The sequence below is a fragment of the Macrosteles quadrilineatus genome, unplaced genomic scaffold (assembly GCF_028750875.1).
Source record: "Macrosteles quadrilineatus isolate MER2022 unplaced genomic scaffold, UCM_ALF_1.0 Scaffold_3__2_contigs__length_128488019, whole genome shotgun sequence".
NCBI classification, from domain to species: Eukaryota; Metazoa; Arthropoda; class Insecta; order Hemiptera; family Cicadellidae; genus Macrosteles; species Macrosteles quadrilineatus.
In genome coordinates this window covers 16,603,591-16,629,364 of record NW_026542596.1, presented here as the reverse complement: position 1 = coordinate 16,629,364, position 25,774 = coordinate 16,603,591, and the positions used below count along the sequence as shown (strand labels likewise).

The 25,774-nt window shown below is 36.0% G+C and overlaps 1 protein-coding gene across 2 annotated transcripts in view; it reads left to right on the top strand.

The window, feature by feature from the left end:
• The first annotated feature begins 1,270 nt into the window (after nucleotides 1–1,270).
• The window catches only part of LOC128989811 (rho GTPase-activating protein 12-like), a 48,398-nt gene continuing 23,894 nt past the window's right edge, over nucleotides 1,271–25,774 (top strand). For both annotated transcript variants that reach the window (XM_054411869.1, XM_054411868.1), the window contains exons 1-4: nucleotides 1,271–1,377; nucleotides 6,778–8,637; nucleotides 9,373–9,561; nucleotides 9,874–10,008. In XM_054411869.1, coding sequence (XP_054267844.1) covers nucleotides 6,853–8,637; nucleotides 9,373–9,561; nucleotides 9,874–10,008 — 2,109 coding nt within the window. In that variant the 5' untranslated portion in view covers nucleotides 1,271–1,377; nucleotides 6,778–6,852. The remainder of the gene's footprint in view (nucleotides 1,378–6,777; nucleotides 8,638–9,372; nucleotides 9,562–9,873; nucleotides 10,009–25,774) is intronic.

The window sequence follows — 25,774 nt, the reverse complement described above, 5'->3', positions numbered from 1 at the left end:
TTGTTTTATAAATGAATGATTTGGCACACTCGCGAGTAACGATAACGATGTCTCCATGATACCGAAAATAGTTGACGATTTTTTCCGCGATCGTGGCACGCGGGAGACGATAATAACGTTCCCGTGTTAGCGGGATATATTCACAATTTTACGGTGATTGCACGGAACGATGATGGTGTCCCTGTGATAGCGGGAGATGTTAAAGATTTTCCGCGATCGCCGACATTTTTTCATTTTACTTTCCCCCTGCGACTCCTGGCTGAATCCGCCGCTCATCATTGGGCAAGACAATCAAAGAATCAGCAATTATCAGCAAGTATAATTTCAAAATTATATAAAAGGGACAAAAATGCCACTTTCTGACATAATCAAGTCGTTTGCTGCTAAAAATCAAGAAAAAATAAAATATTTTATAAACTTTTTAAATTTAAGGAACTTTATGTATTGAGAGCTGTACTGTTCATGCGGTTAGCCAAATATTCAAGATTTTGTTTTATTTGTTCCTATAAAAATTGTACTTACAGGTTTAAGAACTACATAATAAAATACCAATTTTTAAAATTATTACATTTTAAATAACGTAATATAAAAGTATCACTAAATCGATACTAAAGGGCCAGTTTGTGTGCCTCGTGTTAAGACCACGGCCACCGCGTTAAAGGCGGTCGTGGTTAAGAGTGACAGTAAAATGCCATTGGCACTTTGAAAAAATCCACAGTTGCGTGGTGAAAGGGCGGCAAATTTAGGACCTGCCCCTCCCCTAGAAAATGGTATAGCTGCGGTCCTGGTCCAGTCCTTTCCATGGCTGCTTTAACTTGTTTCCACCATCTCTGTTTTGGCCTTCTTCGAGGTCGCCTTCCAACCACATTGTCCTTTAATAGTCCAGTCTGAATTCTTCGCCCTCAATACATGTCCCGCTGATTCTTCGGCACTTAATTTCGCCCCATTATATCTGTGCCGTTGTAATGTTGTCTTATCTGAATAATGCTTAATATTAATATTGCCTGATACTTCATTACAATCTGTCGAGTGGTTTCGGAGTCCATAAAGGACAAACAAACATATAAACAAACATACATTAGATTTTATATATATAGAAAATCATCTCGCCTAAATATTATTACTACATCATTATATGTCATTAGAGCCGTATAACATATTTTAAATACTCAATGTTCAGATTTTCGAGGTTGCCTGAATCCTGTCAACATTATATGATAATAGGAACAGCAGTTACAGTGTTACATACGTCACTCTTGTCATTATTAGCAGAAGATTCATTTTGCGTTATTTGTTTTTGTAAAAATAACATTATTAGTTTGTTTGACTTGTTTTTTATATTATTTACCCTTGGATCCATAACAAATTTCGAAGCAGGTAACTTTACAAATTTGTATGGCTTTAAAATCCGTAGTCTTGATAAAACCGTTATTATTCATTTCTGTAAATACTTCAACACTAACATTTCAACACTAAATAAATACTTTTATTTTCTGACCATACCCAGATTGTTTTGATGTACGGTAGGCATAATTATACAATCATGTTAGTCAAACTGCATATTTTATATAATCAGATCTAGTTTTAATGGTGAAGTAAATGAAATTTTGAGGACCATTATCGTATTGTATTTAGCCCTAGGTCTTAGGCTCATCCTCTTACAGGGAAAGAAATTCAGAATCCCTTATTCATAATTATATTTCAGTATTTTAAGTTATAGGCCTATCCAGATTATATTCCTTGGAGTAAGTTATAAAAAAGGCAAGGTTTACTTACAATTGGTATTGCTATTAACCAAAAACTTAAGTAGAAATATATGCAGCACCAGGGCTACTTGGTTGTAGGCCTATTTAATGTGCTTCCCTAAGTTAGTCATCCACACACCTTACTATCAGTCTTTCCACTTTACTAAAACAACAATCCCGCTCACCAGGCCAAGAGAATCTAACTTATTGTTTAACTTATCCCGCTTGAGTAGGCCTAAACTTGAACATTTCCGTTTTTGTAAATGCATTTTACTAAAAATATTTTACCATCACAGGTCCATATTACACTTTATAGGCCTACCTACTTAAATGAGATTTTTCACCATATGATGCTATAGTTGGTTTTCATACGGAAAGCAGACGAAAATTAAAGATCAGATATCATAGTACCTATATAATCCCACTTTCATAGGCTACTGTGCATGGTCTGAAAATCATGTTTATGGGATAAAAATTTGACATCTGGAAACACTGTTTGAAACATGAAAACAACTATCGTATCAGGGTTGCCACCTGATTCTGTCGGGACAGTCCCGATTTTTTTTCCATTTGGTTCCTTATGCCGGTATTTAAGCCTATAATCCGGGTGGAGGGGGGCCATGTCCCGATTTTTCCCTAACCTAAGGTGGCAACCCTGGCCCTAAAAATACTTAAAAATGGCATAAAAATGCTCATCAAATGTCTAAATTTAAGATAATGTTTTAAGGCCATAAGTTAATGTGTGATGATCCTTGAGCTTGTTTCACGAATTAGAAAGTCGTAATTAGTGACATCAATACTAAAAAAATACATCACCGTCAATATGCTAAAATTAATCCGAAGTGTGCTACTGCAAAAAAAGCGTTTTAGGGCATTTTTGGATACATTGTGTTGGTTAGACCTTTTCTTGCATTTGAAAGCTAGGGCCTGTGTCGTGTTTCTCACGTCTAATTCTCACTTAATTTTGTCGTTCCACACTAGACATTTGGGAGCCTGCGGAACCGAACTTTTTTCTTGAATCCATTTGAAACAGGTTTTATAGGCTAAAACATGCTGACAAATTTCACGGTAGGCCTAGTTCATTTTACAATAAGCTAGGCTACTTAACTTTTGTCAAAAATACTTCAATATAAACAATAACAAAAAAGTAAACAATACAAAAAATAAAGTAAAATTGATAAAATAATGGATTGAGCAATCAAATTAAATAATCGATATATTGATAGTTTTAATTAAAAATTTCAATTGAATGAATGTGGTGCCCCAATTAAACAGGTGTGCCCACAAGGGGGGGCTGTGACGCAGACTGCGTCATTGAAATTCTTGGGAGGGGGGGGGGGGTTGCAAAAAATTCAAATGGGGGGATGGCTAAAGTTAATTGCAACAGTGTCCAACGTGACGACAACCAAAAATATATTAGAAAGTCACCACATAGAAAGTTAATTAATTAATGACAATAGTTATATTATTGAACTCAATTAGTTAAAATAGGACTTTAGGATGGTTTAGGATTCGTGTAGGCTACACCGCGACTCAGCACAGAACGCTTTGTTGCCATAAAGATCGTTAAAATACAATCAACAAGTAGCATAGGCTACAATACTTTACACTATTGTGTAGATACTCGATTACCTGAGTTAATAGGGGGGGGGGGGGGTAATGAAAAATACGGTTAACCCAATGGTAGTATACAAACAGATGACAAACCCATTAAAACACTGCAAACAGCCATTGCATAACGATTTGCATTTTTATCAACGAAATTCAATATTGCAGAATCATTATTATTGTGCAATAACGACATTTAAAATCATTTGTCTTGGTTCAGTTGTAGGTACAAACGGCAACGTTTAAAATTATAGCCAACTCAAACTCAACTAATAACCAGCCAAACACCGCATTGCTATAAATAACGTAAATATTTAACCTTAGAAAGTGTTATAAGCTACTGCTCATGATAGACAAATAGGCTACGAGTAGGTAAAATGTATCACAACATAGGAATTGACAGATAAGTCATAAAAAAATTTAAAATTATATTTAGAGATAATAAAAACACTCTTAATAAGGAATGTAACGAGAACATTCTTGTAATTCTTTTTCTTTGTTCTTCTGTTCTTTATTAGGTTTCTCTTCAATTCATACCCAAATTCAACAATTCGCCATATTTAGGCCTACTCATTGCCCAATCACAGCCTTACTAAAGTTACCATATGGTTACTAATCGCTCAATCAAAGTTTACTAAGCATTAAATCGTCATCATTCCCCAGCTGTTGTATCTGAAATCGGTTGTAACATAGCGCACAGTAGACAGAAGTGTTAAAACGGAGCAGGCGATTGTTGGCGGCAAGCGTTGAAGTTGAAGTCATTTTTCCATTTCATTTTCATCAAAGGATCTGTGGTGTTTCCAAAACGATTATGTGGGAGGGAGAGGGGGTCGTTATATCAAGAGAAAGACGCTGACAATTCGTTAAGCAGAGGTTACGAACGCTATGTAGATAGTCTGGCAATAAACATTCCTCAAATTGAGGTGACTTATAAAACTATAATTTTATTTACCGGTATATAGAAAGAAAGGTTTTCCAGACCTGTACAACACCGATTCACGGTCTTTACCCGGTAATCAAAATTCAAGTACAACTTGATACACACAGAATCTCCGGTTCCCCACCTGGATGATGGCTAGTTATTTAATTTAATTTGCAGTTACATATTAGTACCCGTGATAAATCAAACCCGTTATGTAAGCCACACGGTTATTAATCTCAATTGGTTTTGGATTTGCCAAACGTGATTGGAAATGGTTAGCCTACAAATGTAATCGGAAATGGTTAGGGCCTACACAGTATTCGTAAACAAAATTTTTATGTAAACATATCAGTGCCAGCTAGAAAAAGGAATCTTTATCAAAACAGCTGTTCGTAATTTCATATATGACGTGTTCTCCTAACAGATTATTAGTATTTCATAAATGACGTATGTAGTACGGATATGGAGAAAAAAAACTTGAAAAAATCAAACAAAATTGGGATTTTGATAGTCCGTTATTTTATTTCCAAAATAGTGAGGCCATATTTTAATGGCTAAGGACACTCTCGCCAATCCTGTGAATACAATTAAACCATTAGAATCATAATCGGTACTCTAGTTTTCTTTAGAGTAGGCTACGTAAAATGCCTTCCAGGCCGTGACAGACGGACGAGACAAGAAATGTTTTTAACTTTTTTAATGTATAAAACTTAAAAAATAAACCAAAATATGTATAATTCTGAGCAGTGTACAGAAAAAACTTTATTTATATAGATTAACTGGGTTTTAATTTTCAATATCTAAAAAAATGTATATAACTTCTTTTAGTTTTACAAATAATGCTGGGCGGGGCAATAATGTTTCTCATTTATGGGGGGGGGGTGCTCAATTTGGGGGGGGGGTGCGTCATGAGTCTAGGGGGGGATGGGCACCCCTGAATTAAAGGAATTAAAGTGCAGCCCCAAAAAAGTCTTTGTTTGGATACTTGAGCCTCTATTACTCAAAGCTCTCAAAGTGAATAATTGGCCTCATGCTAACCAACCCGTAACTGTAGGCAATTCATATGCCTAAAATAAAACATAGCAAATAAAATATGTCACATAACTTAATGAAATCAATGTGAAAGTGGTAGATTAAGCTTATCCTAGCTGTTACAGTAGACTCCCTCTTATATGGACACCTTTATCCAGACATCGGGTTAACCAGACTGGATTGGCAAAAAGTGGGTAGTACTGAAAGACTTTTCTCGTGGAAAAGATTTGGGACAAGTAATCGTGTGTCTAGTTTTACTATTTTTTTTTGTAGGAATCATTTATTGTCTTATATAGTGTGCATTAGACCATTGTATTCAACACGGGTCGCCGGAAGACTGCCCCCCGGAAAACTACCCCCCCAAGCAGGTTCCTACGTCATATTGACGTCAGAGACTGGGGAGGCAGTTTTCCAGTCACGGACACTCAAATTTAGTTGTCAAACAGTTCTAATCTAACCTAACCTAACCAACCAAACTTGCTGTAATATTTCGAAAATCTGTTTTATATTCACCACATGCCTTTTCTATTATCCAACGGAATTACTCGAATTAAAATTAAAATTACATAGCATGATTTGTCTAGGGGGGGGGGGGTAGTATTGTATTCCAGTCGCGGACACGGCTTCCATATTGGTTAGTTGGCAGATTTTGTGACGTCACGTTTCACCTGGGGGGGTAGTTTTCCGGGAATAGTATTCCGCATCCCCTTCAACACTCCCTTAGTAGATTTGTCATCTATCAGCTGAAGACAATTTTATTGTTAGTTCCGTTCAATGCCGCTAAGATTGTGTTTTTGCTTACAATTGTCTCTCTTTATTTCAGTTAATTTCAGTAAAACGATCTAATCATAAGCAATAACTCGTCTCCTAGTTATATAACCAAACATTAAAGCTCAAATGTTAAAATCTCGATACTACTGTTTTCTCGATACTTGCAACAAGCTTCAGATTTTACAATAGGAAGAGAAGTCTACTTGTCTTGGTTAGTCTATGATTAGACGTTACTGATTTAATGAGTTTTAGGGGACGTTCGTTAAACCGGAAAAGTTGCTAAATCCGGACTGGCCTCGGTCCTGAGGAGTCCTGATAAGAGGGATTCTACTGTGCTTTCCTCATAAAACTTTGTTATTCATAAACTGTACACACATGCTTAAGTTAGTTCAACTTATGTGCAGTTTTTAGCATAATAAATATGTTTTGAATGTATTTTACTTGATGGAAAATGTAATTTCTAAGACTTGTGACTTCTTAGTAGGTAGTTGCTGTCTCTAAACCTCAATTTTAAATAGAGGAATTTATATTAAGCATAAGGCTATTATTCTTTCCTTATTAGTGATTTACAGACTACATACAATTAAATTCATACATCTATATATATAATAGTATTTTAATACTAATTGAATCTCTAACCACATTTACCTTTATATATCGTACGTCTAATTATATGCGTTTGTTTGATCTATTTTACAGATTGATCAACGGTCATTTCTGCAGTCTCTAAAATGTGCATAAAAAGTTTACATTTAGAAAAAATCAAAAAGAGTTATGGATTTCTGTGATGTCAATCTTAGAGTTCTTTATGATTTTGAATACACCACAAAATATGGACGGAAAATCAAAATTTCCTCTGGAGAACGTTTACTTCTCATCAAAAAAACAAATGATGATTGGTGGCAAGTTATACGCAGTTCGGAAGAGAGACCATTTTTCGTACCTGCATCTTACGTAGAAGAAGTGGAATCAAAACAACATGTCCGAGCCAATAACAAAGACCAAAGCAATACCAAATCTTCCATTGAAATATCTTCCAGTAATATGTCACCTATAATTTCACTATCAAGTTCAGATCAAAAGCCCAGTTTGTCAAACTCGACAGGAAATAAGAATGAAGAATGTAACTCAAGTTCATCACAATCATGTTTAGAAAAGGATTCTAAGAAAGAAATTCCATATGTAAATAAAACAAAGGCACTTTCTAGCACGATGTCATCATCGGGATACAATTCACTTGGTGAGGAAGGTCAAACACATGAGGAAGAGGTAATGCCTGAAATATCAAGTAATGATAAAATAAAGCTACACCACAGAAGCAATGACTCAATTGCAAGCACAAATAAAATAGAGCCTGTCACCAACACAACAACTGATAAGAGCCATGATGATGCAACGGCCAATTCACCTACCTTAGATAAAAATTTATCTGGCAAAGTGAGCATGACGAGTAATACAACAGGAGAAACCTTGGTGAGTGAAGTGATTAAAAATGATGAAGATATTAAATGGACGAATACTATCAATACTAAAACAGATTTGGGGGTGAGTTCTCGTCCAATAATTTCAGGTTTAGGCCTACCAGCTTCTGATTCTCTTGAAAATTTATCACTTCAGATAGAATTTAAAACTAACATATTAAGAAACAATCCTGAAAAAAATTTAGTCACTAATTCTGCTATACCGTGCAAAACCGATGCAAAACCGAGTTGTCGTGAAGACGAGTTATTAAAAGGAAGTTCTAATTGTACAGAAGATAAGGTAAAACAGGGATTAAAAACTAAGTGTAGGTCACAATCTTGGAATGAATCGATTGATAATGGTAAAGTAAACATTTCTCCTAACCTCAATGTTGATAATAACAGCTTAAATTATCATGGGAGCTTCAAGACAAGCCCTAACAGACTGAATATGTTAAAAAAAAGTATGAGTGAGAAAACTTTAAAAACTGTTTCGAATGTGGGGAAACCCAATAAAGTATCTGATACTTTAGTGGAAGAAAACTGTGATTCCCATAGCTCTTGTGTGCCTGTGTTGAAGTGTGATACAAATGATATGGTTTGTGCTATTGGAACCAACAATACCACTGTTATTTGCAATAAAGTAAATGATGTTTTGCAGAAATCCGAATACCAGGAAAAAAAATTGCAAAACCGGCAATGCTTTGGAAGCGACAGTCAGTTATCCCATTTAGTGAATTCTAAGGAAAAAACAACTTCACGTTATAGTCTAGACTCTGTTGTAGAAGGTGAATTTAGTGATAATCATTCAAACTTGGCAGCTGCAAACTCTAACAGCAAAGTTTCATCTCTGGTCTCTGTTTCCGGAAAAACCAACTCAGAAAAAAGTTCAAACGATAGTCTATTGGATATTGACATTGAAGGCAGTTTTAGGAAAATATCAGGAGGTACGACATCTGATTCGCTGGTGCCAACAGACGGAGAAGATTTGGTTTCAAGTGGCAGTGAAACAGACTCGGTGAAATTAGCAAAGATTAAAATTTGTGAGTCTAAAGCTGGACACAAGGCTCGAAAAATACCTCTCGTTAGAAAGAGAAGGGTAAGTGTTTCTTGGATCAACCTAACATTTAGGCCTACTTTAAAATATTTTGTTTTGATCAAACATGAGTGTTGATTGAAAAGATAACTAAATAGATAAGTAATACCACTTTTAGATCAGCTAACCAAGAGCAATAACAATGTTTGTATGTATGTATCTTTATTCATAGGCGTCATATTTGTTTAAAAGTAGACCAGACACTGAGATGATTCACAATTAAAAACAGCAAACATAAGTTTTACATGAATAGTAGGTCTATGCTTCATAATAAAAAAATAGGTTTTACTTGACCGTCAAATAGTCCAACGATTATTTTGGCAGAGGTGAAGTAAAACCAATTTTTGTCTTAACAAAATAGTCCAGGGGCTAGAAACCTATGTGTCACATTTCATCTAGGGTATTCTTCGTTCCAAGAAGCTTGACCTTGACCGAGATGTGTCTACATCATAAAAGAACTAAATGCCAAAAACGGTGGGAGCCCTAGGGCTTAAGCCATGTGTTGGCCTGACTTTAAGAAATGTAACAAACAATCCCAGGTTTTTACATTTCCCAGAGTACAGCGGTTTTTTATTGTGCGTAAAAGCATTTTCCCACCTCTCCCTGAAAAAGTGCTAGAAACATGAGTTTTGATGCTTTATAATGTTTTACAAGTTTTACTAAATCTAGTGCTTTGATCCCCCCCCCCCTTTGACCCTTTTGGAAGAACACTAAATCAATATATCAATTTGATTTCAGGTGTTTTCTTATAAGTCCAGACATGAGTTGGGTCAAGAGCCACCGTCTCCTGTGCCACATCAGTCACCTTCCAGAGTTCTGGGCGAAGGCTGGAGTGAGTACGACACCCAAGATGGACGCAAGTTCTTCTATAATGTCCAGACCAAAGAAAAGAGATGGAAGCCCCCACGTCGAGCATATAACACTAGTGTAAGTCTTTTCAAATACTAATTCTCTACCTAGGAAGATTTTTTGAAGATAGCAGGCTTACCCAATAGGAAAGAATCCAAAATGGCACCAGAAACAGACAACTTTACACTACCTATAGGCCTACATTTAAACATTAGAATATTCAGAATCAGAATCTTCATTTTAATTAGATTAGACATAAAATTAGATTCCTATGTTATTTAAATGTGAATTATTTTATTCCGTAACAACTTTTTGGTGCATAGTTAAGAGAAGTGAATAATAAATCAGAATAAATATTTAACTTTATCAGTTATTCTTTTTTTGTTGCAGAAGGAAGATGTAGATGGGGGTGGGGTTGCAGACGACATGTTCGTGGTGAGCATGTCTCTGCCTGTGGGCTGGACCTCTGAGATGGACCCTGTCACTGGACAAGCCTGCTACATCCAACCTGCCTCAGGCGCAAAGGTAAGAATGCTGAAACTGCAATTCATTTTTAAAATCCTTTTTTTTATGTGGCTTTAACTCGTACATTGTTCATTGTCTAAGAGTATACTGTATATTTTTATCCAGCTTTAGTCCTAACATTGCTCATTAAATAAGAAAAGATGGTTATTGGATTTTTTCATTAGGAAATAAAATAACCTAATTAGATAAAATTATTGTTGGAATTAGATAAAATTATTGTTGACAAAAGTCAATGGCAAAACCCAAAAAATAGAAAGCTTTAGTCAAGTGTTACTGGAACCTAGTATACGAGTGATGATCCAGTAAAAGAATGGAGCTGAGGATGGAAGGAAAGGGGCAACCATTGTTAGGTATTAGAACATACCCCCGCTGCAGCAAACCTACAGACGAAGCAAATTTCTATTTGCCTGATTTGATTTTAAGTTATATTCTAAATTATTTGTTGTAGAGCTTAAAAACAAATAACTTAGAATATTGAAGCGTTGTTGGGGTGCCTAATGGTTACAGAGGACATTTACAAAAAATTTAAATTTAAAATTGCTATGTTATTATGGAGTAAGAAAACTGCTTTAGTTTGCTTGTATATCGATACTTTTTGGTCAAACATGGCAAATTTATTATTATTTTGGTATATAGTAAGCTAATATTTCACTAAAAACACATATAAAATTGTTTATAATCAATTATATGAGTGTAAATGTAGGGGCCTTAAATTATGAAACACGCAATGTGACACTTACCGATAAGAGTTGCCAAATTAAACCAGCTGTTTGTAATGAAATGAAATCAACTTTATTCATACTTTGCAAACATGTGCACGAATGGCGTCATTAAATTGGATCAAAATCATAATGCCTAATCCCAAAAAAGTACAAGATATAATCACTATTGAAAAAGTTCTTATTCTAATATATTATGTAGGAGGAAATATTCATTCTTTGAGTACAGGGGATTGGTTAAAAAGTACATTTTTAGATTATTTTTGAATTTTGTAGTCCTTGTAGTCCTTTAATTTTGTTGGAAGAGCATTGTAACATTTTATACCCATACATTGGTTTTTTTTTCCAAAAATCTTAATCTATGGGAAGGTGTTGTATAGTTATTTCTGTTTCTGGTACAGTATTGATGAGAATCCCCTACCAGTGAGACATTATTTGAATTTTGGACAGTATATAATATACATTGATAGATATAATAGCTATATACAGTCATTATGCCTAGTTCTTCAAATTTTTCCCTAACAGAATCTTGCCAATCCAAATTTAACATAATGCGTATTGCTCTTTTCTGGAGAATTTAAATTCTGTCTAAATTAGCTTGTGATGTTCCTCCATAAATACTTATACCAAAGGATAAATGTGAGTGAATATGAGCAAAATAAACCAATTTTAGGGATTCAAGTTTACAAAATTTTGATAATCGATAAAGTGCAAATAGGCCTGTTGACATTTGATTTGCAACATGATCAATATGATCATTCCAGCTTAATTTACTGTCTATGTATAATCCTAGAAATTTAGTGTTCTCAACAATTTGTATATCTTCACCAGCTAATTTTAGTGCTGGGTAATCTGAATTGGTATTAGTTTTTAGATTAAAGCGTGTAAAATTAGTTTTGGAAAGATTTAGTAATAGCTGATGATCTGAAAAAAAGTTATTGATGTTCATCAAGTTATCGATGGCAGATTTTTCTATATCATGAACAGATTTTCCGCTTACAATAAGATTAGAATCATCGGCATATAAACTGATGGTATTCATTATTGAATTTGAAATAACATTGGGTAATCCATTGATATATGTAAGAAATAGTAGGGGACCCAAAATAGAACCCTGTGGTACACCATGTTTAATTGTTCTCAACTGCGATCTTGTTTTAACCATCTGGTTATGATTGTTTAAGTGTGTAATTTCTACAAACTGTTTCCTGTCAGTTAAATATGATTGAAACCATTTTAGTGAAATTCCTACAACCCCTAGTCCTTCCAATTTTTTTAAATAATTTATGATGAGATACACTGTCAAATGCTTTGCTTAGGTCCATAAATATTCCAATTACTATATCTCCCCTATCTACTGAATTTATTATTGACTCAATATCTGTAGCAGCCGCTGATATTACAGAATGGTTTGATCTAAAACCGTGCTGCTCTTTATCGAGTAGATCATTACTTTCTAAAAAGTTAACGAGCTGATTATACATAGCTTTTTAATAAATTTTAGACATGACAGGTAACAAGGCTACTGGGTGATAGTTTGAAACATCTAGTTGGTCCCCTTTTTTATAAAGAGGTTTTACTTTAGAAATTTTTAATTTATCTGGAAATATGCCGGATATAAATGATGAATTTACCAAGTGTGCAAATGGTTTTTTAAGTGAACTCTGGGCATGCTTTATTACTGTTATGGGAACATCGTCGAAGCCTGATGATAGTTTATTATCAAATTTGGAAATTATTTTACTGATATCTGTCTCACTGATTGGTTCACATCTAAATTTATTTTGTTGGTTATTTATTACTAAATTAGGTACTAGTAAATTTGGTGTATTTATTTTTGGAATTACATCAGAATCAACTACATTGACATAAAAATCATTAAAAGTGTTACATATAACCGTAGGGTCATTATATACTTTTGAATTTATCTCTATTTCATCTATGCTCTTCACAACCTTTTTTTTGTTTTTTTATATTTAAATTAATTGTCTTGGACACATTACCTGATCTCAAATTTTTTTCATCCATATAACTTTGTTTAGCTTTGAAAATATTTTTTTTTTAATGCTTTGTTCATTTCTTTAGCTGAAATCACTAAAGATTCATTTTTTGTTATTCTCCCTAATGTGCTTTTTTCTATAATTTTTTTCCTCTCGGTTTCTAGTTCATGATTATTCCAAGGGACTTTTTGATCAGTATCTCTACATATAGTGATAGGAAAGCATATATCAAAGTAATACATAAAAATACTGTTGAAGATGTTAAATTTCAACTCTACTGAAGCAAAGTAGACCTCCTCCCAACCTTCCTGACTCAGCATATTTGAGAATTTTTTAAGATTTTGGTTAGAAAATATTCTTACTGTTTAAGTTATTGGTTTATTGTTCATATTTTTATTGTGCAAGTTGAAGGTTAATAATTGAGCATATAATATTTATATATACTCATATACATATAGATTTATTGAGTTCAAACGTTAAACGACACTTTGAGACTAAACACAAGCCGTTTGATACAAAATACCCAATAGGAAGTGATCTTCGCAAGTCTAAGATTGAGAGTTTACGTTCAAACTACTTAGCTATTACCCAGATATTAAATCGAACAATGACTGCCCAAGAAAGATGTGCAGAGGCTTCTTTGCGTATTTCGTGGACATATGAAACCCTTTACTGATGCCGATATAGTCAAAGAATGCATGATTGAGGCAGGAAACGTGTTATTTGAGAATAAACAAGACGTTGTTGACACTATTCGACGCATGCCGCTTTCTGCATCTATCAGCACACGAAACACTAAAGTTTTAGCAGAAGAAAGTTCTAAAAGCTTGAAACAGATTCTAGCAGCTACAGACAGATACGCTTTAGCATTATACGAATCATGTGACATTACCGATACAGCTCAATTGATTGTTTTTGTGAGGTTTTTGGACAGTAAAAAAGAACAGTTTGTGGAAGAATTGTTAACTATGTTGCCAATATCAGGGCAAACACGCGGAGAGGACTTGTACAATGTTTTAATGGACTATTTTGAGAAAGCTGACTTGGATTTGAAAAAAATTATATCAGTAACAACAGATGGTGCTCGTGCGATGACAGGAAAAAACAAAGGCTTGGTAAGTCGAATGAAAACAGACCCTAAATTTAATGAAAGTTTGCTAGCCTACCACTGTATTATCCATCAAAGTGTGTTTGCAACACAAACTGAATCCTGCTCTTGAAAGTACAATTCAAACTGTAGTTAAGATCATTAACTTCATACGATCAAAGTCTTCACTTAGGCACCGTCAATTCAAATCACTTCTTGAGGAAACTGAAGCACAGTTTGACGATTTATTACTTCACAACAACGTAAGGTGGCTGAGCAAAGGATTTGTACTTCAACGGTTTTTTGCTGTTATGGAGGACATAAAAGTATTTCTTTCAGTGTCTAGTGAAGAAGTTGCAAATGAACACTTGGGCTTCCTGCTTGATACAGAAGACACTATTCCAAAAATAGCTTTCCTGACAGATGTCTTCAGACATTTCAATATTTTAAACTTAAAAATTCAAGGAAAAGGACTTCTTGTGTGTGAACTTCTCTCAGAAATTAGAAGCTTTACGAGAAAGGTTGTTCTTTGGTGTGAAGATATCAGTAACGAACGTGTGCACTTTCCCAGCCTGAACTCAGTTTGTGAAACCGACGACGTTATTGACATGAAACAGTTTGTAAACTTTTTAAACGACCTCAAATCTGAGTTCGAAGCTCGATTTAGTGACTTTGACAAAATAGGGAATGTGGTTCAAGTCCTAAATAACTGTTTTTCTCTAAAGCCTAATGGAGAGTGGACCAATGAAGCAGTAGTAGTTTTGAATTGTAATAAAGCAGCCCTGCAAATGGAAATAATAGATTTTCAGGAAGACATTGCTCTGAAGGACAAATTTAGACAAGTCCCGAAAGAACTGTCGTGTGAGCTATTTTGGATCAAGTATGTGAGCAGTGAAAAATATCCTGAACTGAAAAACTTGGCCATCAAACTTTGTACAATGTTTGGATCAACGTACACTTGTGAGTCTGCATTTTCAAGGATGAACTTTATCAAAAATAAATACAGATCTCGCCTCAGTGACAGCCACCTCAACAACCTGATGAGAATCAGCTGCACAGGACTCATTCCAAACTTTAAAGAAGTGGCCCAGAATAAAAAATGTCATTTCTCTCACTGAGTTTGAATACTCATATGTGAGTAATCTTTATGTATAATTTCTAAGTGAAATTAAATTTTATGACACAATTTATAATTTGTGATTTTTTTCCAAACCTAAACAATAGGCTATTTTCTGATAAATTCAAACTTTTATATGGTATTTTGGCAACAAAAAAATGTTACAAATAGCATGCGCAAATAGGCTACACCAATCACACCATTTTAAATGAAATGCAATAGCATAGCAACGCTGGTGGCGCTGCCTACGGATTGACAGGCAAAGCTCTCTCAAAACGCTTAATGCTTTTTACCATGCGGTTGGCATTCTGGGTTATAGTAGTACGTTTTCTGTGGTAAAAGGCAGCTGTGAATCATGACCTGGAAAACCAGGTTTTTTGCTGCCAGGAAAAATGTGTGAATTTTCTTTTAGGAGTTCTATGGCCACACTGTAAACCGTTGATATTTCAAATCACCATATTCCAGGGGGGCTTAGTCACAACGTATGCTCAATATTAATCTACCCAAGAGCCATGTTGTAATAGGGCTTTTGCCGCGGCACATTTAACAACGTGTCAGCGTCGGTTCATCGGGGCAATGTTACATCCACAGTGCAAGTTATACAAGCTGCATTGTCATCGGCAAGTCCGCGTTAGCCGGGTGTGTTGTTAGCACAATCTGCCGCGGCAACGTGGGACCAAGTTAAATAGCGTTGTCAAAGCACACTTGATGCGCAGTCGTAGTCTGTAAAAGTACCTGTTTTGTTTCATCTTCATCAAAATCCATGTTTTTAGCCCCTGAGCTGTAACGTAACGTTGTCTGCTTACTTAATTACTTAGTTAGTCTTCATAATACCTGTTGATTTTTATAAATGACTACTAAGCAAAGAGTGTGTACTCCACCGCTTATTGATCCTCCATTATATTATGTTATATGCTATATGTTGTACATTGTTATTAAGTCAGTAAGACGTTAAGTCATTTATTTAACCAGATTACATAAATGCATCGGTTACGTATGTCTATTTACATATGTAGAATTTCTACCTATGAAAATGCACTCATTATACCCATTACTGCCTGCCAGCAAAAAACTCACGGACACGGTAGTTAGCATTATCTTATCTAATCTAACAGGGGCAGGCCGAGACCATAAAGCACTTAATCCGAAAAGTCGAATTATTGTGCACCCCAGACAGTTGTTTTATTGATAGACCCTACAAATTCAGGCATCCGATGAAAGCCTGTAGTCTTCCAATCAATTCCTCCTCGGGAAGGTATCTATCTCATACCAAATTGTCAAGAGTTATCCCTCTAGCATCAGGGAGCTTTTCACAATCAAAGAGCTGGTGATCGGCTGTATCCTGTGACCTACCACAGTGCCTACAGATCAGTTCACCATCAAACACGCCCATCCGTTGTAAATGTTCCCTGAATCGCCCATGACCAGTTATCAGTTCTACTGTTAATTTAATTTAACTCTTCGCCTGTCTAGCCTCAAAAAGTCAGGGGCATCCCGTTTAGAAGGCCCAAACTGAGTAAGCTTGCTAACTCTAAGAAGGGGAGTATCAATCCAATGTTTTCGGTGCTTTTCATTGGTGCACACGCTTTTTCGTGATATACCACAGAAGGGTTGTGGACCAACTGTTGTTACCACTGGGGCAGCATTTGCTAATCTGTCCGCGGCTTCATTTCCTTCAATGCCTGAATGTCCAGGCACCCAGCAAAGCGTTAGATCATTCCTCCTACCCAATTCAGACACAGTAGCAAAACAATCCCACACGAGCCCTGAGTTGGAATTTGCAAGAGTTTAGTGCTTTTAAGGTTGCTTGACTATATGTGTAGGATGTTATTTGTTTTGTCTCTGCTCTCTTTGTTAAGATTTTATTGATCACAAACCAATATAGCAGTGACCTCCACTTGGCTAAAGCCTTCTCTTTTCCAAAGCTCACCTGCACCGTTGCCCCCTAATTTAATCTTAGAATTTTTAGAACCATTCTAAATTAGTATTCTACCATTTCTAAATTCTAGCAGCATTCTGAATTACCTGCGGGGATGGGCCCCTTATATGCCAAGCCATTCCTCACTATCTGGCAATAGTACTTTAAAAGGCTTTCTGAATGATTATTTTTTGGACATATGGTTTGAAGGCAGGTCCAACCCATCGCTATGTACCACCTGAACAATTTTAGAGTGCCCTTTGATGTTCCCTGTGGTTTTCCATAAGTTTTTGCATCGTAGTGCAGTTTTTCTTGGTACAACCTTAATGAAAATGCCAATGGGTAGCACATCAAGCAGACAATCAATGCTGCTCCAGGACAACTGCTTACTGTCCCAGTTATTATAAGACCAGCAAGTCTCTGTACTCCTACTAAAGCTTTGACCGCAGAAGTAGATTCCATCTTAGGCCACCACACAAGCGAACCATAAGTCAGGGCAGGTCTGACAACAGATACATACAACCAGTGCAGGAGTCTGGGCTGTAACCCCATGTTCCGCACCAGTCGCCTGCATGCCATTAGGGACCACTTGCCACGGTCAATGACTCTTTGAAGGTGTGGTCCCCTGTGAAAAATCTGTCCAAAATTACACCTAGATACATCACCTGATTCTGCAGCTCGATTTCGGTGCCCTGCAGTATTAGCTGGCCGATCCCTTCCAGTTTTCTCCTTCTTGTGAAGGGTACCATAAACTTTTCTGGGATTAATTCGGGGCCCAACTTCAAGACACCAACGGTCAACCCCCCTTAAAGCTCTGTTCATAAGATCGGTGATGGTTCAATGGAACTTTTCCAACCAACAGGATTGCAACATCATCAGCATAGCCTAATGCAAAGACCCCCCTGTCATTTAGAGTCTTTATAAGTTAATCTGCTACCAAATTCCAAAGGAGGGGACAAAAGAACTCCACACTTGGGGCATCCAAAATTTAAAGATCGTGAAATATCTCACAAATTGATAACCCTATTTCAAAAATTCTTTCACCAAAAGTTTTTTTCATGCCCTTTTATTTGATATGTCAAAAGAGGTACCTTGCAGTTTAAAATTTTTAAGTTAAGGGTAGGGAGAGAAAGGGGGTGAATGGGAACTTAACGTTGAATTCACAACAATTTGGGCCTCTACATCAATAGACGATTCCAGCAAACTACATATTTCTATCTATTGCAGTTTTTACATAAATAAAGAAGCAAGTTAAAAAACCACCCTGTAGATGTTTTTTAAAAAAAAGGTAGAATGCTAAGCATATATAATACAATGTGATTGGAAAATCCCGGAACGGTGCCAACTCTACATTACTACAATACATATATGAATGAATGAATGAATGTTTATTTATTTCCACATAATATATACAGAAAACAATGACACACTTTTTAATACAAAATACTTACAAAATAAACTAAGACGAAGAATAAAAAAGAACATTTCTGTATAAACTAAATTAAATTGATTGTATGAAATACAGCAGACATAGGCAAGTGCTGCCTGTGCGTCTGCTGGGTTGCTATTTAAATATTTATAGTAACTAAGTTATATGGAATTATGCCTATAAAAGGATGAATAATGGAATTTAGACTGTTGCTTAGAGGTTATTAGTTTAGAAAGGAGATTTATGAATTATAAAATTGAATAGATCTACAATGAATACAGTTTTGAACAGGTGGGGACTAGACTACTAGGATTAATGCTGGATCAGGATAGAGGGGGCAAGGTTCGGGTCAAACGCGCCGGTAATCAGCTGTGATGATAACGTCGGCCTCATCTATACCAAGCCTGAAGAGAAATTGTTTGGTTCTTAATTTGAAAACATTAATTGATGGTAATTCAAAAAGATTATCATTGGTAAAATATTTACAGATATTTCGATAGAGAACATTAGAAATATAGAAAGAGTTTGTTTTAGAAAAAGTATAGTTTATCTGAAGTGATGAGATACCTACTCGTGAGGAGTAACGGGTACTGTGGGAGTGAGTTATTCCTTGAAAAATATTAGTGTGATTTTTAAAGATGTTTATTAATAGGCTCTTGATGAATAACTGTCGAATAGTGAGAATGGACTATTCCTCAAACAGAGCGTCAGTCGGGTATCGTTTGCATTTACCAAACCCCACTTTCAATATGGTTTTTTGAGCCACATTTAAAGGTTCAAGAATACTTTTATAACATCCACCCCACGCAACAATACCAAATGAAAGCAGCGACTGGACATAAGCAAAGTATGCCATTTTTAATTCTTTTATTGATAATATTTCATTCATCTGTTTGAAAGCAAAAATATATTTCCGAATTTTGTTTCTGAGATAAGTAGTATGAATATTCCATTTCAAACGCTCGTCAAAAAATACACCCAAGTATTTGTACGAGTCTACCTTATCGACAACCTCATCTGGTTGCCTTCGCATAAACAAGTAGTACTTCGATAGTCATTACAATTATGAATAATTAAATTAGTTAAATAAAATTCAGCTCTTTTACTAATAGAAATTGGCATAAATTTGGTCTTGGATACATTTAGCGAAAGTATGTTTTGATTCAACCATCGTTTTACAATCATAAGATCATGCATAGCCTTATCTCGGACCTCGGGCCAAGTCTTTCCCTGAAAGAAAATCATCAGCAAATAAAAACATTTTACCAAAAATAGTTAATTTTGAGATGTTATTTATATATAAGAATAAAATTGGCCCGAGAGTTGAACCTTGGACCACCCCGTAGTCTACAGGCATTCTACTGCTATTCACACCACATATAGAAACATACTGTGTTCTGTTAGAAAGATAACTTTTAAACCAGTTAAGAGTGGTGCCTCTTATTCCCAATAATTCCATTTTAATTAATAATTTTGCACGATCAACAGAATCAAAAGCTTTTTTAAGGTCAAGGAATATTAACATTGGGTGATTTTTATCAGAGATTGTCTACGGGGCGACCCAGACTCAACACCGTGCGTTGCAACGAGAGCCCGAGAATGGGGACCGAGATTAAGTTCTTTATTTATATCAAACAAAGCATCTGAAATATTTTTATCTCTACGAAACCCGTACTGACGCTCGCTGAGGATGCCATTTGTTTGAAGATAGGAAACCATTTGATCCCTTAATATTTTTGCGAAGACACTAAGCAGAGATAATGGGCGATAATTGTTTTTATTGATGAAATCGTTAGATTTGTGTAAAGGAAATACTTTTGATAGCTTATAGCAATCAGGGAAAACTCCAGAAATGATGCTGTGGTTGACAATATGAAGTAGGGGGTCACATAGTACATTGAAATTGCTTTTCAAGACTTCGGCCGAGACACCATCACAGCCTGGCGCTGACCCTCCCCGTAAACCGAGAACGTAACGTCGCAAGTCAAGTTCATTGATCGGTTGTAAGTCAAATGTGGAGTTCAGTCGAAAGTCGTTGTCGTTCAAAACTGGGTCACCCGAAGCGTCAATTGAATCAGCCAGCTCCTTTCCAACGTTTGCAAAAAAATTATTAAAATCCCCAGCCACCCCTTCACATATATCTATTGGTATGATATGGTCCTACCATGGTATGATATGGTATGATATGAATCCAATTCGGTATCTACTGGCACCCTGCAGCTCATTGGACAGTTTTATAGAGACCTACTACACCGGTTGACATTATTTGAATTAACAATTACACAGGAATGAACTATTAATATGACATTTAATGATACAACAGTACAACAGCTGACCAGCTGATTTACAGCCAGTGCTGCCAACGTATTTCGCGCGCATACGACCTTGTCTGCATGTTACGCGCTCACTATTTCGTGCCTTCACGTTGCAAATCTGGAGTGAGACAATGTTAACAACTGAGCGAATGATGAGCGAATTGTCCCTTTGCTTTCTCAAATCAGTGAGAGAACATGTACATTGTTAGGTAACTGTAGGAAATAGTTATTTGTGCAACTAGTGAGAAAAGTGAGCAATTGACTCACTCGAGAGAAATCCTTACTCACGAGCCGTAGGCGATTGAGGAATGGTTTCTCGAGTGAGGCAATTGTACTTTGAACTCGAGTTGCACATTATACTTTTCCTACAGTTACCATAAAACAAAAACATTTGTGAAGAAACATGAACAAACATAACCTATTTTTACACAGAAGTGAACTTTTAATATAACATTTAATGTGAAGTGACAAATACAACAGTACAACAGCTGACCAGCTGATTTACAGCCAGTGCTGCCAACGTATTTCGCGCGCATACGACGTTGCCTGCATGTTACGCGCTCACTATTTCGTGACTTTACGTTGCAAATCTGGAGTGAGACAAAGTAATTAGAGTGAGACAATGTTAACATTGTCTCACTGGTGAGCGAATTGGCCACTTTGCTTTCTCAAATCAGTGAGAGAACATGTACGTTGTTAGGTAACTGTAGGAAAAATATGTATTTCACTCCCAAACCAAACGTAATGACTGTTTACAATTAACATATGTTCTTCTTCTCACTTATAATTTCTTCTGGCAACAGCTGTAGTTTCATAACAATGTTTGTTTCCCATGTTAATCTTATGGAGAAATGCAAAACTTTAAAGGGCCCCTCACTCTCTAATTATTTCCTTAAAAAGAAAGTTTCCTGCACAACTTCACGTTATGCTCTTTCCAATGACACATACAACATGTCAATCGGTTCAGTAGTTTCGGAGGAGCAATTGTCACAAAAAACCTGCTTGTGTATTAAGTATAGAAATATATAGATTGCAAATTCAATGATAGAATCTTTGAACATGTCATTTTTTACTCGGTTGTCCATTTGAGTTCGGGTTCGTGGCAATGTATTATACTAACTACTAACATCTTTAATTTGATGCCAAACTCGACCACAGAAAACATACTTCTATGACTAGACCTATGCTGATGTTTAATAATTATGTCTGACTCCTTGTGGGCCGCCCGAGGGATAAAAAAGTGATAATAGCTTAAAAGAGTAGACATTTATGGTTATTGTTGATATACCAAGTCTTATTACTTGATCTATAATGGTAAAAATATATTACACTGTTTTGTGACTTTTCAATTGCACTGTATGTTTATAAAATAAGTAAGAACCCCTAAACAACCTAGTTGGTGTCGATCGTGGAAATGAGTGAATCACGCGACGACAACCCTCTGCCAGCGCTGTATATAGGGCTACGCGCTAATGTTGCATCACCCCCACTGCGTTTGTAGCGTCACGTATTTGAAAATAATTGCCCCGAAAAATGCGCCGCTGCGTTAGCGCTCGTATAACAGGTCTTCGGTATAGTAAACCGGTAGTTCTACCAGATTAGTGGCAAATCAAATGTCAGGTACATCCAATAACATGCCGTCAACCTTTGTATTTCCTTGTAAATTCCAAAGCAACATAGACCTAATCTCGTAGCTCTACATATATGGAGTAAATTCAACAAACGCCCAAAACCTAAGAGAGAAAAAAAAACATTCGAGACAATCATAATTTTGTTGAGAGGAAAATCAAACTTCTGTAGGCCTACAAACAAAACAAAATAGAAATTCCCAATTCCCCAGGAATTGTATTTACATTCACCATTATTTTATTTGTACGACTTTGTAATTTGTAAAATATTAGAAGTACAGCTAGTTTTAGGCCTTTGATATTTCAAAGCAACATTGAGGCCTTAGAAAATAACTTTAAGCAAACCTTTTTTCTTGCATGAAACTCTTTAAACGCCCTACCCTCCAGGCCTCCAACTTTCAGCATCCTTCAGCACAGTATCATATGTTGAACCCCTTTAAAAAATCTTTAAAATAATTTTTGTTAAGGGGACATTTTTTTGTTTCTGAACACTTAAAAATTGCGGGTTCATCTTTATTATTAGTTGTGATATTGATAGCCAATACCATGACGTTTATTTTTGTATTGTTCTAAGAGTTTTGTTAAGTTTTTTATCACTAGTGTTTGACATTAAATTTGTCAATGCGATGTGAAATAGTTTGCATGACAATAAATGAAGATATTATTTCTGATATTTTTTGGTCTTATTTGCGATTATTGCTACATGTTCTATGACCGACAATAGCTAATTTCGGTTCTATTTTTTATCGCGCTTCCTTGCGGTTTAATTTCCGACAAGACTAGACAATATATTACTACTTTCGGCCTATTTGCGATAACTTGTAGGTTACATTGGGCTACTTGCGGTACAATGGCTGACAGTGACAATTATTGCTAATTACGGTCCTATTTGCGATTATTGCTAAATACAGTCCAATGGCTGACAATTTGTAATTTCGGTTTTATTATCGATTATTGCTACTTGTACTCCTATTGTCGACGGTTGCTGATTTCGGTTTTATTTGCGATTATTGTAGTCCAATGTCAATGTTCGGCCATGGCTAATTTCGGGTTTATTTATGATGATTGCTACTTGCGGTCCCATAGTTCAGGCTATTCATTTAATTGATTTTGTTATAACGTTTATATATTAGTTAACTGGATTAGCCGTAAATGCCGTATGCTGTCTTTGCTTGGTTTGTTTTCGATGTACTGTTTTTGGAAAATTATAGAACACATTTATCGCTGCCTTCTTGGGTGTTTGGCTCTGTGCAACTGCACCTGTCGTACCATGTAGCCTACTGGAGGTGCTTACATAATATCGTTTGCCACAGCATATTTTACAATAGTTTAATGAAACCCCAAGACGCAAACGGATAATTGGATTTTAAGTTTCGTTTTAACTAGCTAGCTCGCTAAAATCGATGTAGTTTAAAAAGTATGTTGAGTTTATTGTATCAATCTGAAGTAAGCCATTTTATTAAGGTGGAAAAATATAGCTTACTACGATTTTACATCGTTTATACTTAACAAATTAGTAAAGGCAAAAGCTGAACCAGTTATTGCATATTAACCTTTTTCTACACCTGTGGTCCGATGATGTTTGGTACAGTCGTACAGTATGGATAATAATCCATGGTATCTCTAGGCGTTTTTTTCACGTTTTTGAAACTGATATTTTTTATAGGGATTTCCATAAAAAAAATAACCCATAACATGACAGAAAAATCTTATATACGTACACCCAAACACCCAGTATAATTGTTTTGCTTATAAAACATAAAGTAGTAGGATGTTTAATTAAACTAATAGTAGAACAATGTTGTGTGTTTTAAGCAATGGATTTTACTCTAAAACTGTTCCTAAAACAAAAATACGTTTTTATTTTATATAAACCATATAATTAATAAACACCGTGGTGTTTATTTATCCTATGCTCAAACTATTAACGCACAATAAGTGATGTAATATAAATTCAATTTGCTTGTTTTTACATTAGTGCAATCAATTAGTGGCGATATCAGACGGGTTCAAAGCCGTTATGTCGATTCACCCGAGATGACCCGAGCGTAATTGCAGCAATGCGCGTGATGTCATTCATTAACGGCGTCGTCACTCAGTAGGCGTGAGGCGTGACTCTGTGGCGTTGTGGTTTTGTTCTCTGCCAACTTGACCGGATATCGGAGAGATAACGATAACGGGCTGTCGCTCGTCAGATCTGTCCGCTGTCGCGCATTCCGTTTCACTCGGGTCGCTATTTCTGTCAAACCCGCCGATATGAAACTGAACGTAGACTCTACCGTGTGGCAGACCAACCCGTTCTACCGCGACCCACCGTATCAGCTGGGCGAGAATGTAAAGTTCAAGAGGTTGTGTGAGAACAGCATGGCCTTCATCGCGGACTCGTGTTATCAGAGTCTGATGTTCAAACATGCAGACGACGACGTGGACCAATGTTTTGTGGATGTTGTGAGCGACTTTTATGAGATAGCCGGTGATTGGAAAAGTGGGAATGAGACGGACAAGTTCGATCTCGAGATTAAAACTGAAAGCAAGTGTTGGACTGTTGACGGTGTCTGTGTTGTTGTTGTTCCTGTTTCGTCGTTTGGTTCTGCGCTAGAAGAATGTTGCCAGTGCAATTTACATAAACATGATGTAGTGTTGTGGCGTCGAAATGGTCATTTTGTAGTGAACGTTGTTTGTGATCATCCTGATCTAAGGTATACAGCAAAGTCGTCTAGACATTCTTTTTTCAAATATCTCGAAAGGAATTTAGGAAACTTAGTTGATGAGCTGAAATTAAACTCTGATTTAGACGACTTGGATTTACTCGAGTTGAAGACAGACTTTAGGGAGCTTTTTGAAGATTTGGACTCACTTGTTAAAGTCAATAAAAGAAGTTCAATTTGTGATAAAAGTTATTATGACCGTATGTGTTTGAGTCCAAAAATTGATATGAATGAACATCTAAATGTCCTGATTTCACGCTCAGATTCGGAAGGAATGTGTCATATTGGTTCCAAAATTATGAACAAATTTTCCAGCGTACACCGTGGTTGTTCCAGAAAATATTTTAGAGGAGACGTACGAGTAATGAAAAATGTTGATCATACTTCTAAAGAAATTTTTGATCAAGGAATTTCAGAAATGTCAGAAAAGCCAAGCGAAGAGCAGCATAGTTCAACAGAATCAAACCAAGAGCTCAATTTTGTTGAATTAAATGAACAACTGGAATGTTTAACAGAATCAAACAAAGGATTGCACAATGGTGAATGTAAAGAAATGTACGACAATCACCAAGAATGTTTAGAACCAGCTTTCCGTTTGGTGGAAGATGGTGTTGATTTGGACGAAAGCAGCAGCTTCAACAGCAGAATGAGGTTACCTGTGATACAAGAGGAGAGTTATGATATCTTGGCATTTGCCAAGAAGTTCCACAGAGGAAGAACGAGTAGTGAGTCGAGTGATGTTACTGAGTGGAGAAGAGACTTGTGGTTGAGTGCTTTGGACGAACCTGAACCTCAGGTATGGCAAAACACGACAGCTTAGAGTTAATGGGATAGAGGGTAAGAAG